Source organism: Salminus brasiliensis, chromosome 23, assembly GCF_030463535.1.
Source record: "Salminus brasiliensis chromosome 23, fSalBra1.hap2, whole genome shotgun sequence".
NCBI classification, from domain to species: domain Eukaryota; kingdom Metazoa; phylum Chordata; class Actinopteri; order Characiformes; family Bryconidae; genus Salminus; species Salminus brasiliensis.
In genome coordinates, this window is record NC_132900.1 from 30,353,721 (window position 1) to 30,366,220 (window position 12,500).

Here is a 12,500-nt window from a genome sequence, read left to right on the forward strand (position 1 = left end):
TCTTTCATCCTTTCTCTAGCTCTCTCGCCTTCTTACACACACTCTCACCCTCTCTCTTGCGCTTTCTCTCACCCTCTCTATCACACCCTCTGTCTCACTCTCACTCTCTCATTCTCTCTCACTCACCCTCTTACCCTATGTCTCACTCTTTCTCTCACTCTCTCAACCGCTCTCTCTTACTCTTCCGGTCGTCCACCCTCTCCCTTGTTCTTTGTCTCGCACTTTCTCACCCTCTCTCTTTTCCCCTCTTTCGCGCTCTCTCTCTGTTATTCTTTCACCCCATCCCTCACTCTCTCACCCCTCTCTCTCTCTTATCCTTTACTTCTTTCACCCTCTCTCTAGCTCTCTCACCTTCTTGCACCCTCTCTTTCGCACCCTCTCTCTTTTTCTCACTCCTCCTCTTGTGCTCTCTCTGTTCACCCTCTCTCTCTCTCTCTCTCTCTCTCTCTCTCTCTCTCTCGCGCGCTCTCACTCGCTCGCTCTCGCGCTGCAGTGTCAGCAGTATAGGAGTGGTTAAACTTAGCTGCTCTGTTTCTGCAGCTCAACACCAGCAATTAGTCACAGCCTTCCCTCTGTCCCCTACGCCCGCTCACACACTCCGCTTTCTCTCCCTCTGTGCCCAGCGAGAGTGTGTGTGTGTGTGTGTGTGTGTGTGTGTGTGTGTGTGTGTGTGCGCGCGCACGCGCACACATGTATGTTAAGTGTGTTCATGTCGTGAGCTCTGTGTGTGTGTGTGTGTGTGTGTGTGTGTGTGTTTAACTGCACTTTGCATGAATTTCCTCAGCTTGTGTGTGTGTGCCCGTGTGTGTGTGCGCGCGCGCGTGTGTGTGTGCGTGTGCACCGCTGAGTTAGCTGTGGCCTTGATTCACTCTAACAAATCAGGCTCCTCATCAGAGAATACCCAGCATGCCCTTGGGCTTCTGTAGTCGCCCACTCCGTCATCAGCTGTTGTGTACTGTGTTTGTGTGTGTGTGTGTGTGTGTGTGTGTGTGTGTAGGGGAAACAGATGGATGAACACCTCACTGCCAGCCCACTGACCTTCACACACACACACACACACACACACACACACACACACACGGCGAGTTCTCAAAGCAGAGTTAAAGTTCCCAAGGCTGCTCTCAGGCTGTTTAATACTGCAGCAGATGAAGCAGCTCTGATCAGATGTACGAACACAGAGGGGGGGGCGGGGGTGGTGATGGGGGCGGGGGCGGAGGTGGGGGGTGGTGGGGGGTGTAGTAGGTCCACATTCCTGCAGAACGTCTGAATAATTATGGTTCCTGCACAGCAGTGGACTTTTCCCATAGTAATGAAGGTGGTTCAGACGTTTGTGCGTCCTTCTAATGTCACAATTATGCAAATCGGCAGTAAAATCCAACCAACCACGTGAGGGTACCACAGCAGCCACTTGGCAACATCTGAGCAAGCACCTGAGACACACTATCAACCACCTGTGTTACCATAGCAACCGTCTTGCAACATTATAGAACGCAACACTAAGCAATGCCATTGCATTCATTTGCGCCGCCATAGTAACCACCTGGGATATCATAGCAACCACCTGAAATCACCATGCAGTACTAAAGCAATCATCTAGCATTCACTTAGCAGCACCACACTAACCATCTAGGATACCGTAGCATTTACTTAGCAGCACCATAGGAACACCTCGGATGCCATAGAAACCACCTGAAACACCACAACAATCACCTTGCACTACTGTAGCACTCCTCTAGCAAGTGCTTAGCAACACCGTAGTAACCACCTGCTATGGGAAAGCCGCACCATAGCGAACACCTGGGACATGATGGCAACCAACTGAAATGCCACAGCAGTCATCTTGCAGTACTGTTGCACTCTTCTAGCAACCACTTAGCAACGCCATAGTAACCACCTGGGATACCACAGTATTCACTTAGCAGCACCATAGCAAAAATCTAGGATACAATAGCAACTAACTGAAATACTCATCAACTATCATCTAGCAACCATTTAGCAACACCATAGCAACCACATAGCAACACCATAGTAAGCACCTAGGACCCATATATATATATGACTGATTAAGGTAACATACTGGTCTGGATACAACGGTACCTTAAGATACTAGTATTCTTGGGTCTTGCTAGAACCACAAAAGATCTAGAACCCCCCAGAAAAAAAATATGAAATTGCTCAAAGCTGCCAGCATGTCTGAGCTAATCTAATAATGGGAACTGTAAAGACGATGACCATGAAGCTCTTGAATGCCTTCTGAATTTTGCGGTCAGTATAAACTAAAGGCTGTCTGACCGGCTGACCGGTCTTTTCTCAAGAAGCTCAATTCCGTGTGTCTTTTTCCGTGGAGATATCGAGCCGCTGAGCAGCGCCAAAATGATGAAGACCGTCCTGTTATTAGCCCTGCGGCCGCTCCCAGCAGCAGCGCAGCGCCCAGCTATCAATAATTTAGTAATTTCCTCAATAGTTTAATCATCTCAGCCTCCTGGGTTTAACAGCTGGGTTCCTTCATTTTAAACAGACTGTTTGAACATGTTAATCAGCGCCTCCTCAAACCGGCCCCCAGAGGACCCCCCACGTGGTCCACATATCTGCTCCAACCCGACACAGGACTAAAGCAAAATACAAGGGGTTGAGAACCGCTGATGGACCGATTTGTTGGGGCGGGGGGGGGGTGTCGGTCACATACTTGCAGCAGTATCTGCTTTTTATTTTATCAGTATTATTTAAATTAGTATCATGAAAACAGCACAGACGGGCCGATGCGTGCTGACCGGGCAGCCGTGGGTTACAGAGGGAACCACCAGATGGAATGTCAGTGTTAATGCTCTGGTATCTGAGCTGTGTGTGTTTTGTCTCCCGGTCAGATCCGGTCCCCGTGTTGGAGCTCGGCCAGCAGCTGCAGCTGAAGGTGCAGAGGATGCACGACATCGAGACGGAAAACCAGAAACTGCGAGAAACACTGGAGGACTACAACAAAGAGTTCGCCGAGGTCAAGAACCAGGGTGAGAACACGTGTGAGCGAACGCAAACGCACTGGAGCTCTAATCAGGCCCTTAAACAGCTCGAGGACTTGACCCAAGCGTTTTGAGCCTTGACCCAATCGCTTTGAGCCTTGACCCAATCGCTTTGGGTCTTGTCCCAATCGTTTTGGGTCTTGTCCCAATCGCTTTGGGTCTTGTCCCAATCGCTTTGAGCCTTGACCCAGCATTTTGAGCCTTGACCCAGCATTTTGAGCCTTGACCCAGGCGTTTTGAGCCTTGACCCAGGCGTTTTGAGCCTTGTCCCAATCGCTTTGAGCCTTGTCCCAATCGCTTTGAGCCTTGTCCCAATCGCTTTGAGCCCCCTCTCTGAGTGAGGTAAGACTCAAAATTCTTGGGACAAGACCCAAAGCGATTGGGACAAGACCCAATCGCTTTGGGTCTTGTCCCAAGAATTTTGAGTCTTACCTCACTCAGAGAGGTAAGACTCCCAGCATTTTGAGCCTTGACCCAGGCGTTTTGAGCCTTGACCCAATCGCTTTGAGCCTTGACTCAAGAATTTTGAGTCTTACCTCACTCAGAGAGGGGGAAGCCAGGTGTGCTGTCGGGGACCCCAGCCTTTGACGACTGTGGTTATTACTGGAGACGGAATCCGCCATCATCAATAACTGGGCCGACACTTAGACAGTTATGCCACCCGGAGAGCTTATAAACAGCTTTACAGTAATAGACAGTCTTATAGTTTAATAAGGGCTTTACCGAACACTGGAATACAGAAGAAAAGTCTACTGACTGAATGAACACAGTTGAACTGAGTGGACTAACTGAACAGGGAGCCGCCTGACTCCGTATCGGCCCAGTTAGGGATATGAAGTGCGCTGGGGGAGCTTAATTAGGGCCGTTAATTAGAACTGTTCAATAATGGCAATATTATCTTCAGCTCTTTTCTGTGGGCAGTAATCTCGCCCTCTCCATCAGAAGTGCTGACTTGATATCTGTAGTAAGAGGATGTTCTAACCCTCCTTCCTCAGTTTTTCCCCTCTCTCTCTTCCCCCCCCCCCTCTCTCTCTCTCTCTCTCTCTCGGACCCCCGTGCTCTTCCCAGTAGAGGCCATTGATCCCTCCCAACCTAAATGTTTAAAGTTCAATTTAGCAGTTAAGGGGGAAAAGGCCTCCGAAGGGACCTGCTCCCATTGATTATGTGTCAGACCCGCAAGCCGGCAGTTTAAATCACACATGCACACACTCCCGCCCGCTTATGTGTAATACACACTGCCCCACACACACACACACACACACACACACACACACTAGCGCTCGGATCTCGGAGCACTCAATCAGTGGCTATGAGCTTGCCTGTCTCACAGATACACATTTCATCTTATCACTTTCTGACTCCCGCTGCTGGGACACACACTCGCACGCAACTGTGTGTGTGTGTGTGTGTGTGTGTGTGTGTGTGAGTGCACATACACCTTTTTGAGCACTCAATCAGGGTCAATGAGCATCTCCGCCGGAGACACGCCATCCAATCCTCTCGCATTCTTACTCGGAGTACACTCTCGCACACACCAGCTCTTCATCTCCGTCAGTCTGAAGAAGTCTGTCCGTCTGTCTGTCCGTCTACCTCTCTACCTATCTGTCCGTCTACCTCTCTACCTATCTGTCCGTCTACCTCTCTACCTATCTGTCAGTCTACCTATCTGTCTGTCTGTCCGTCTACCTCTATACCTATCTGTCCGTCTACCTATCTGTCCGTCTGTCTGTCTACAAAACTGTCTGTCTGTCTAACCTGTCTGTCTACAAAACTGTCTGTCTGTCTACCTATCTGTCTGTCTGTCTACCTATCTGTCTACCTATCTGTCTGTCTGTCTGTCTGTCTGTCTGTCTACCTGTCTGTCTGTCTACCTGTCTGTCTGTCTACCTGACGGTCTGTCGGTCTGTCTACCTATCGGTCCGTCTACTTATCTGTCTGTCTACCTGTCTGTCCGTCTGTCTGTCTACCTATCTGCCTATATCTGTCTATAGAAATGTCCACTGTGGAGCGGCGGCTTGACTATTTTAGAACACTGTCCCGTCCGGTCTGGTCCAGTTGAAGCTGAGGAGACTGAACGGGGTGTCTGCTGTCCAAACAGCACATAACCCCACAGTCCTCTGAGCCACACTGAGAAGAGGGCTGTTTCCCAGCTCACGCTCTTATGAGCTTTCCCTTCTCATTACTCCGCTGCAGTCCGTGCTCCTCCTGTCCTTCTCTTCATGTTCGTGTGTTTTTGGAAAACAGGACAGCTTCTTAACTTTAGTGGCATGTGGGAACTTTTTCCACTGCGTACGTTCCTCTAGAATTGCCCGAGGTTTCTGCTTCTGCCGTTACACAGCTTTACATCTCAGTGGAGGGAATGGAGGCCACTTTTAAAGGGCCCATATCCTACTGTTTGTTTGTTTGTTTGTTTGTTTGTTTGTTTGTTTTGTCCCTCTGAGGTCCACTTATAACCTTTGTTTGGGTTTGTGCACCAAAAGCAGTCACAGTTCTATCATTTTGACATGACTATAATCCAGCCTCTCCTTAGGCCTTATAATTGAACAGTGTTTTGAGCTCCTGTACCTTTAAGACTGTAAGACTGTTCTGATTGGTCAAACTGAAGATACATTTGCTTGTTGTATTTTGTTATTTTATAAACATTATGATTAATTGATAATAATGATATTTTTTCATTTTTAGTTTAAATGTAATGATTAAAATGTTAATTTATATATTTTTATTTGGAAAATGTAAGTTTTCCAATAAATGTAAAATATAAATTTTATTTTAAAAAAACATTGTTAGTTTTTTTGTTAGTTTTTTTTTTTTAGAAATGTTTTTTTCTTTTAATTTATATATTTTTGTATTTAGAAAATTAGATTAAATATATAATATAATTTATAATATATTACATTATTATTTATTATATTATATTTATATTATATTTATTAATTTATTATGAGGGGGGGCACAAAAAATGATTATGATTATATAGAGAGCTTGAATAGAGAACAGCCAATCAGAATATGGCTTATTTACATAAATCGTTCTTAAAGACACTTTATGTAGGATATCGTCTCTGTAAGATCAGAGTGAGATGTTGTCCTTTATTGGTCAGTGGTCCTGAAGCTTCGCTGAGCTGTTATAGGGTCAGTAAACGGGTCCAGACCTTTTACAGGACTTGCTGCTGTGGTTCTGAAGCGGAACTGATCTTGTGTGTGTGTGTGTGTGTGTGTGTGTGTGTGTGTGTGTGTGTGTGTTTTCCTGGCAGAGGTCACCATTAAAGCACTTAAGGAGAAGATCCGGGAGTATGAGCAGACGCTGAAGAACCAGGCGGAGAACCTGGCCCAAGAGAAGGAGCAGCAGCTCCACGACGACTATGCAGAGAAAGAGAGGTGAGAAAGACAGAAGCTGCTTCTTGATGGAACCAATTGTGGTTCTTCTGTGGCATCCCTCAAGGAACCTTTCGAAGCACCTTTTGTTTTTAAGAGTGTAGATGTCCAAAAAATTGTGGACACCCATTCTAATCCTATAGAGAAGTACTATCACGAGGTTGTGGTGACTATTCCCTAAATTCAAGTGCTGGTTAGGGGGGTTTACCCCACCCCCCCAACATCACCAACTTCACTAACTTCACTAATGCGTTTGTGTGGATAAATGCAATCAAATCCTCACAACAGTGTTCCAAAACAGCATGATGCATAGTCACTCAGAATTTGTGCTGAACACTTAGGAATTTGAGACACACACACACACACACACACACACACACACACTAGGATAAACAGTGAGCACACATGTCCGGACCGGTGGGCAGCCCTAGCTGCCGCGCCCATGGCTCACTTCACTTCAACCGGTGTCTTGTCAGTTCAGGGCATCGAACCGACGACCTTCCGACCACAAGGCCGCTTCTTTAACCTTCCGGCTGCCGCGCTGGCCTGGGTTCAGACCTGGGCCTCCACCGTGGAAGGCAGGAATTCGACCACTGAACCCCCAGTGCTTATTGAGCAGGTGTCCACAAACTTTTGACCAGTGTTCTTTATATCTCATGTTACTGGTTCTGCCAAACCTCTAGTGCTTAGCTGGACAGTCCCGCAGCTTGGCGCTCTCTCTCTGTGTGTGTGTGTGTGTGTGTGTGTGTGTGTGTGTGTGTGTGTGTGTGTGTGTGTGTGTGTGACACTGGAGTCAGAGCTTTGTATTAAAGCCTTAGCGGGGCTTTTATGTGCAGGCCAGGCTCGTGGGTTAATGCTGCCAGCGTATGCTGTGCTTACACAAGCACTTAGGCCACGGCCAACTGGGACGGGTGTCTCCAGCGCCCGCTCTATTTATTTATATGCCCCCCCCTCTACCCCCCTCCACACATCTGTAATCCACGCTAATGCTCCAATTCGGCGGTTGTTTGTTTACACTTCTCCCTCTCTGTCTGTCTCCATCACGTGGACTCTCCTGTCCCTCTTATTTGGCTCCAGTGTGGGTGGATCGATGACCCCCATCCATCCCCATCCCGGCTTCTGATTAGCTCCCTGCCTCCTGTAATCTGGTTTGAGGTTCCGGGTAGTGTGTGTAATATCATAGAGATAATCAGAGAAATCCGAACGGAGGAGCCCGTTCTTATTATTTTCCTATATGAATTAGTACACTAAACGGACAAAAGTATTTGGACACTTGCTCATTCATTGTTTCTTCCGAAATCAAGGGTATTAAAAAGAGCTGATCCTGCTTTTGTGGGAGTAACTGTCTCTACTGTCCGGAGAGGAAGGCTTTGTACTTGGAGCATTGCTGTGAGGATTTGATTGCATTCAGGGACAAGAGCTAGAGCTAGTGAGGTCAGCATGTTGGATGATCCCCACCCATCCCAAAAGTACTGTATGGAGCACCATCCAATGCAGGGGGGCTTTATACCCCTCTACTAGCCCACGCCTGGCATTAAGCATGGGGCCAGTTGTCCAGACGGACTGGGCCGGGGTGTCCGTGTGTGTACGTTTGCACATGTGTGTCAGCAGCGGGTGCAGTTGCGTTCATTAGAAGGGGTGTCCATAAATATTTGGACGTATGATACATTTAAGCTGCTGTTGGAGTCCGGGGGGGTCTGAGAGTGTTAAAGAGACAGTCAGGTCAGAGTGTCACTCTGAAAATGTCTATAAATGGTCAAGTAGGGCAGTCCAGCTTTCTTAACGGTCAGCAGGAGTGCTGCTGTTTCGGAGTCAGTGTCCATATTTGATCAATTGTGCCTCGTGCATTTCCTATGCGTCAGCATGCATCCATAATTCAGTCCACTTCCTGTCTGCTCAGCACGCTTCCTGTGAGGGTGACGGAGGTGGATGGCTCTCTGTGTGTGAGTGTGTGTGAGTGTGTGTGTGTGTGTGTGGAAGAGAAATAGAAAGTGACTCATTGTGCGTTCTTTATTAATATCTCAGACAGTGGTGCTTTAGAGCTCCACCCTAAAAGACTGAACTTTATTTGCTAAAAATATTATCTCTCTCTCTCTATCTCTTTCTCTTTCTGTCTCTCTCTTTCTCTCTCTCTCTTTCTCTCTCTCTCTCTCTCTCTCTCTCTATCTCTTTCTCTTTCTGTCTCTCTCTCTCTTTCTCTCTCTCTCTTTCTCTCTCTCTCTTTCTCTCTTTCTCTCTCTCTCTCTCTCTCTCTCTTTCTCTTTCTGTCTCTCTCTCTCTTTCTCTCTCTCTCTTTCTCTCTCTCTTTCTCTCTTTCTCTCTCTCTCTCTCTAAATCTGGTTTCTGCCGGCCCCTCGCTCCGAGCAGCCGGGCCGCTCGAGTGGCCAGACAGCCCTGCCTAATGGGCCACTTTATTAAATATTGCATGGACCATTTTTTCCTTCGTCACATGAAATTGGTGGGTGTTTTTTTTAAGGTGGCGTGGAACCCGAACAGCTTGTCTTTCACAGGGTTCGACTTGAACCCAAGAAAGCTTACGAACACCTTCTGGACATTTTGTGATAATTGTTTAATAAACAATGCATGGACAAAAGTATTGGGACACCTGCTGATTCTTTGTTTTCTGTGAAATCAAGATTAGGATTAAAAGGAGTTTGTGCTGCTTTTGTTGGAGTGACCGTCTCTACTGTCCAGAGAGGAAGATTTTGGGGGAGGAGCCTTGCTGGGAGGATTTTTGTGAGGTCAAGATGTTTGGGATGGTTCATTCCCAACTCTCCAATTCATCCTAGAAGTACTGGATGGAGAAGCATCCATCATTCCACAGTTCTTCCACTGCTCCACAGCTCAGTGCAGCATGGTGCCAATAGATTCATGATGCTTATCTGATCCAGAGAGTTCTATTCTACTGACAGTACCTCTCTACAACTTGTAGAGATGGAGCATGGTGGTGGTGGTGGTGGTGGTGGTGATGGTAGTATCATGCTCTGGGGCTGTTTTGCTGCCAGAGGAACTGATACACTGATCAAGCATCAGCTAGACAGCTAAACAGTTGGAAACAGTCAGGTTCCAGTACCAACAAGGGCAGTGAGCACAAACCCACGTCTGTTGACTCTTCCAATTCTGGCAAGACGAGTGGTCAGACACTCAACCAGAGCTCCGCCAGGAGCCAGTATCTGGTCATGGTGCAGCTTTCTGAGGGACGTATAACCAAATATTTGATGCACATGAGGTTTGTTGAACAGACAGTTTGAGGTCTTGATCTTCCGATCCCTCTGTGTCTACGTTTTTCATTGCTTCTCTCTTTGCTCCCTCGCAGGAAGTTGCAGGAGTCACAGGAGTCCATGGCCTCCAGGCTGGACGAGGCGGAACACAAGGTCCAGAACCTCCAGACAGGTAAAAGTGCACTGGGTTCACACGGGATGATGATCGCAATGATTTGTTCATAGTTGGCCGAGATTAGCAAAAATGGGATATTGACCAGCCTAACCTTACTGGTCCACCATAACTAGCCTAACCATGCTGGTCCACTATGACCAGCCTAACCATGCTGGTCTACCAATATGACCAGCCTAACCATGTTGGTCTACCAATATGACCAGCCTAACCATGCTGATCTACCAATATGACCGGCCTAACCATCCTGGTCTGCTATGACTAGCCTAACCATCCTGGTCTGCTATGACTAGCCTAGCCATGCTGGTCTACCAATATGACCAGCCTAACCATCCTGGTCTGCTATGACTAGCCTAACCATCCTGGTCTGCTATGACTAGCCTAGCCATGCTGGTCTACCAATATGACCAGCCTAACCATGCTGGTCCACTATGACCAGCCTTAACTTACCGATCCTCCATGACCCGCCTAACCGTGCTGGTCCACCATGACCAGCCTAACCATGCTGGTCCACTATGACCAGCCTAACCATGCTGGTCTACCAATATGACCAGCCTAACCATGCTGGTCCACTATGACTAGCCTAGCCATGCTGGTCTACCAATATGACCAGCCTAACCATGCTGGTCCACTATGACCAGCCTTAACTTACCGATCCTCCATGACCCGCCTAACCGTGCTGGTCCACCATGACCAGCCTTACCATGCTGGTCCATCATGACCAGTATGACCAGCCTAAACTATGCTGATCAACCAGTATAACCAGCTTGACCAAACTAGTCAGCCATTATGACCAGCTTGGCGGGCATGGGCATGCTGGTAGACCTGCAACTCTAACTCTAAGCTTAGCCTGACCAGCGGAGGCTGTGTTTTCAGTAGGAAGACCAGCTTAAACCATCTGAAACCATCTGGAACCATCATGCCGAGCTGAAAATGCTGGATTTTTACCGTTCGTGTGTAACATGGGTCTGTTTTCCCCACCTGCAGCACTTGAGACAACTCAGACAGAGCTGTTTGATCTGAAGACCAAGTACGACGAGGAGTCCACAGCGAAGTAAGTCTGGACTCTATAGAACCTCTCTCCTGTTCCCTGTTCACGGGTATTTGCCGGCTGTGTGTGAGATGCTGTCAGCAGATTTATCCCCAATTCCCTGTTCTGACAAAGCCACCCCCCTCCTTTTACACAGCTCCCCTGCTTTTCTCTGCTTTCCCTCAAAGAGCAGCGGCGTCCGCTCCGAGCATTAGAGGCGTGCTGTAAATAACGAGAGATTAGATCCACACAGACAGTCGCACCACCAACCCTTCCAATCGCCACAGCGCAGTTCTCCGGCTGGAGTGGGGGGGGGGGCGTCGGGTTTTGCGTGGGTTTTGTAAATGTGTTTTTGTGTGTGTGTGTGTTTTGAGGTGAGGCCTCTGTGTGTATGGATATAAATGTGTGTGTGTGTGGTCGGAGCGCCCACAGCAGCCTCCTCGTCTGCCTGTCGCACAGGAATGCTTCGTCTCGCCACCGCCGCCGATGGCCCCGAGGCTATTTCAGGGCGTGTACCACCCAGCTTACTGGCAAGCATAATTATAGCTGAGCAAAAGCCCACAGTGGCAGACGAGCCACACGCAGCCTGGCAGCTCCTCCTCCGCTGATCCCAGATCAGACACAGAGGCCAATCATGGCTCTTCGTGCACTCTGGAGCTTTTCTTTGTAGCTGAACTGGGCTCAGTCGGGCCTCACACACTGTTCATTCAGACCCACCGCGCGCAGCTCCATTAGCCCAGCGGTCTGATCAGTGTGGGGCTAGGAGTGTTTTCCAGGTTAATTGTATTAATTTTATTTATATATATATATATATATATGTGTGTGTGTGTATATAATAATATATAATATATAATTATTATATTAATGTATATATAATAATATTTTTTATTAATTAACATACTATTATACTTTCTAATTTATTTATTATTATTTTTGTAGTAAAATGTATAACTTGCTACTTTCACTCTGGTTATTATTTGATCTTTTTAATTTTTTTAACAATAATTTATATATATATAATGTATGTTTGTATTTATGAGTGTGGCTGAAGACTCCACAGTCACCCGCGGTTGGGCAGCGGAGGTCCTGGTTCATTAACTGGATCTCCTCTTCCTGCTGGAATCTGTTAAAGCAGTGAGGAGGTCAGAGTGTGTAATTCATGCTGCCTGATGCTGCCAGGATGCTGGGTAGGTAGGTGGGTGGGTAGGTAGGTAGGTGGGTGGGTGGGTCACTCTGGGGGTCTTGCCCCGCACACAGCACAAAGTAATGAGAGCCTCGCTGGCATTTGGAGAGTGTGTGTGTGTGTGTGTGTGTGTGTGTGTGTGTGTGTGTGTGTGTGTGTGTGTGTGATGGCTTTTCTGGGTCGTGATGGGGCTCAGTCATTGCTTTGACATTTTGCTTGCAGTCAGACCCTTCTTTTCTATCAATCAGCTGCACTTAACAAAACCACCATCCCGGCCCACCGTCCCGGCCCACTATCCCTGCCCACGAGCCCATCGTCCCGGCCCACCACCCAGCAAGCAAAGAAGGACAGATTCTTTCTGTCTGTGTGTCTTCTGGTCCGTCTGTCTTTCCGTCTGTCTGTCTGTTGTCCCGTCTTTCTGTCTGTTTTCCCATCCGTCTGCATTTCTGTCTGCATGTCTTTCCATCTGTCTATCCAGTCTGTCTTCTCATCTATCTTACAGTCTG

The 12,500-nt window shown here is 47.7% G+C and overlaps 1 protein-coding gene across 1 annotated transcript in view; it reads left to right on the forward strand.

The window, feature by feature from the left end:
- Positions 1-12,500, forward strand: part of cux1b (cut-like homeobox 1b) — a 171,508-nt gene that overhangs the window by 89,065 nt on the left and 69,943 nt on the right. Inside the window, exons 5-8 of the mRNA XM_072668403.1 lie at positions 2,865-3,002; positions 6,268-6,391; positions 9,705-9,781; positions 10,769-10,835. Of these exons, the coding sequence (XP_072524504.1) occupies positions 2,865-3,002; positions 6,268-6,391; positions 9,705-9,781; positions 10,769-10,835 (406 nt within the window). The remainder of the gene's footprint in view (positions 1-2,864; positions 3,003-6,267; positions 6,392-9,704; positions 9,782-10,768; positions 10,836-12,500) is intronic.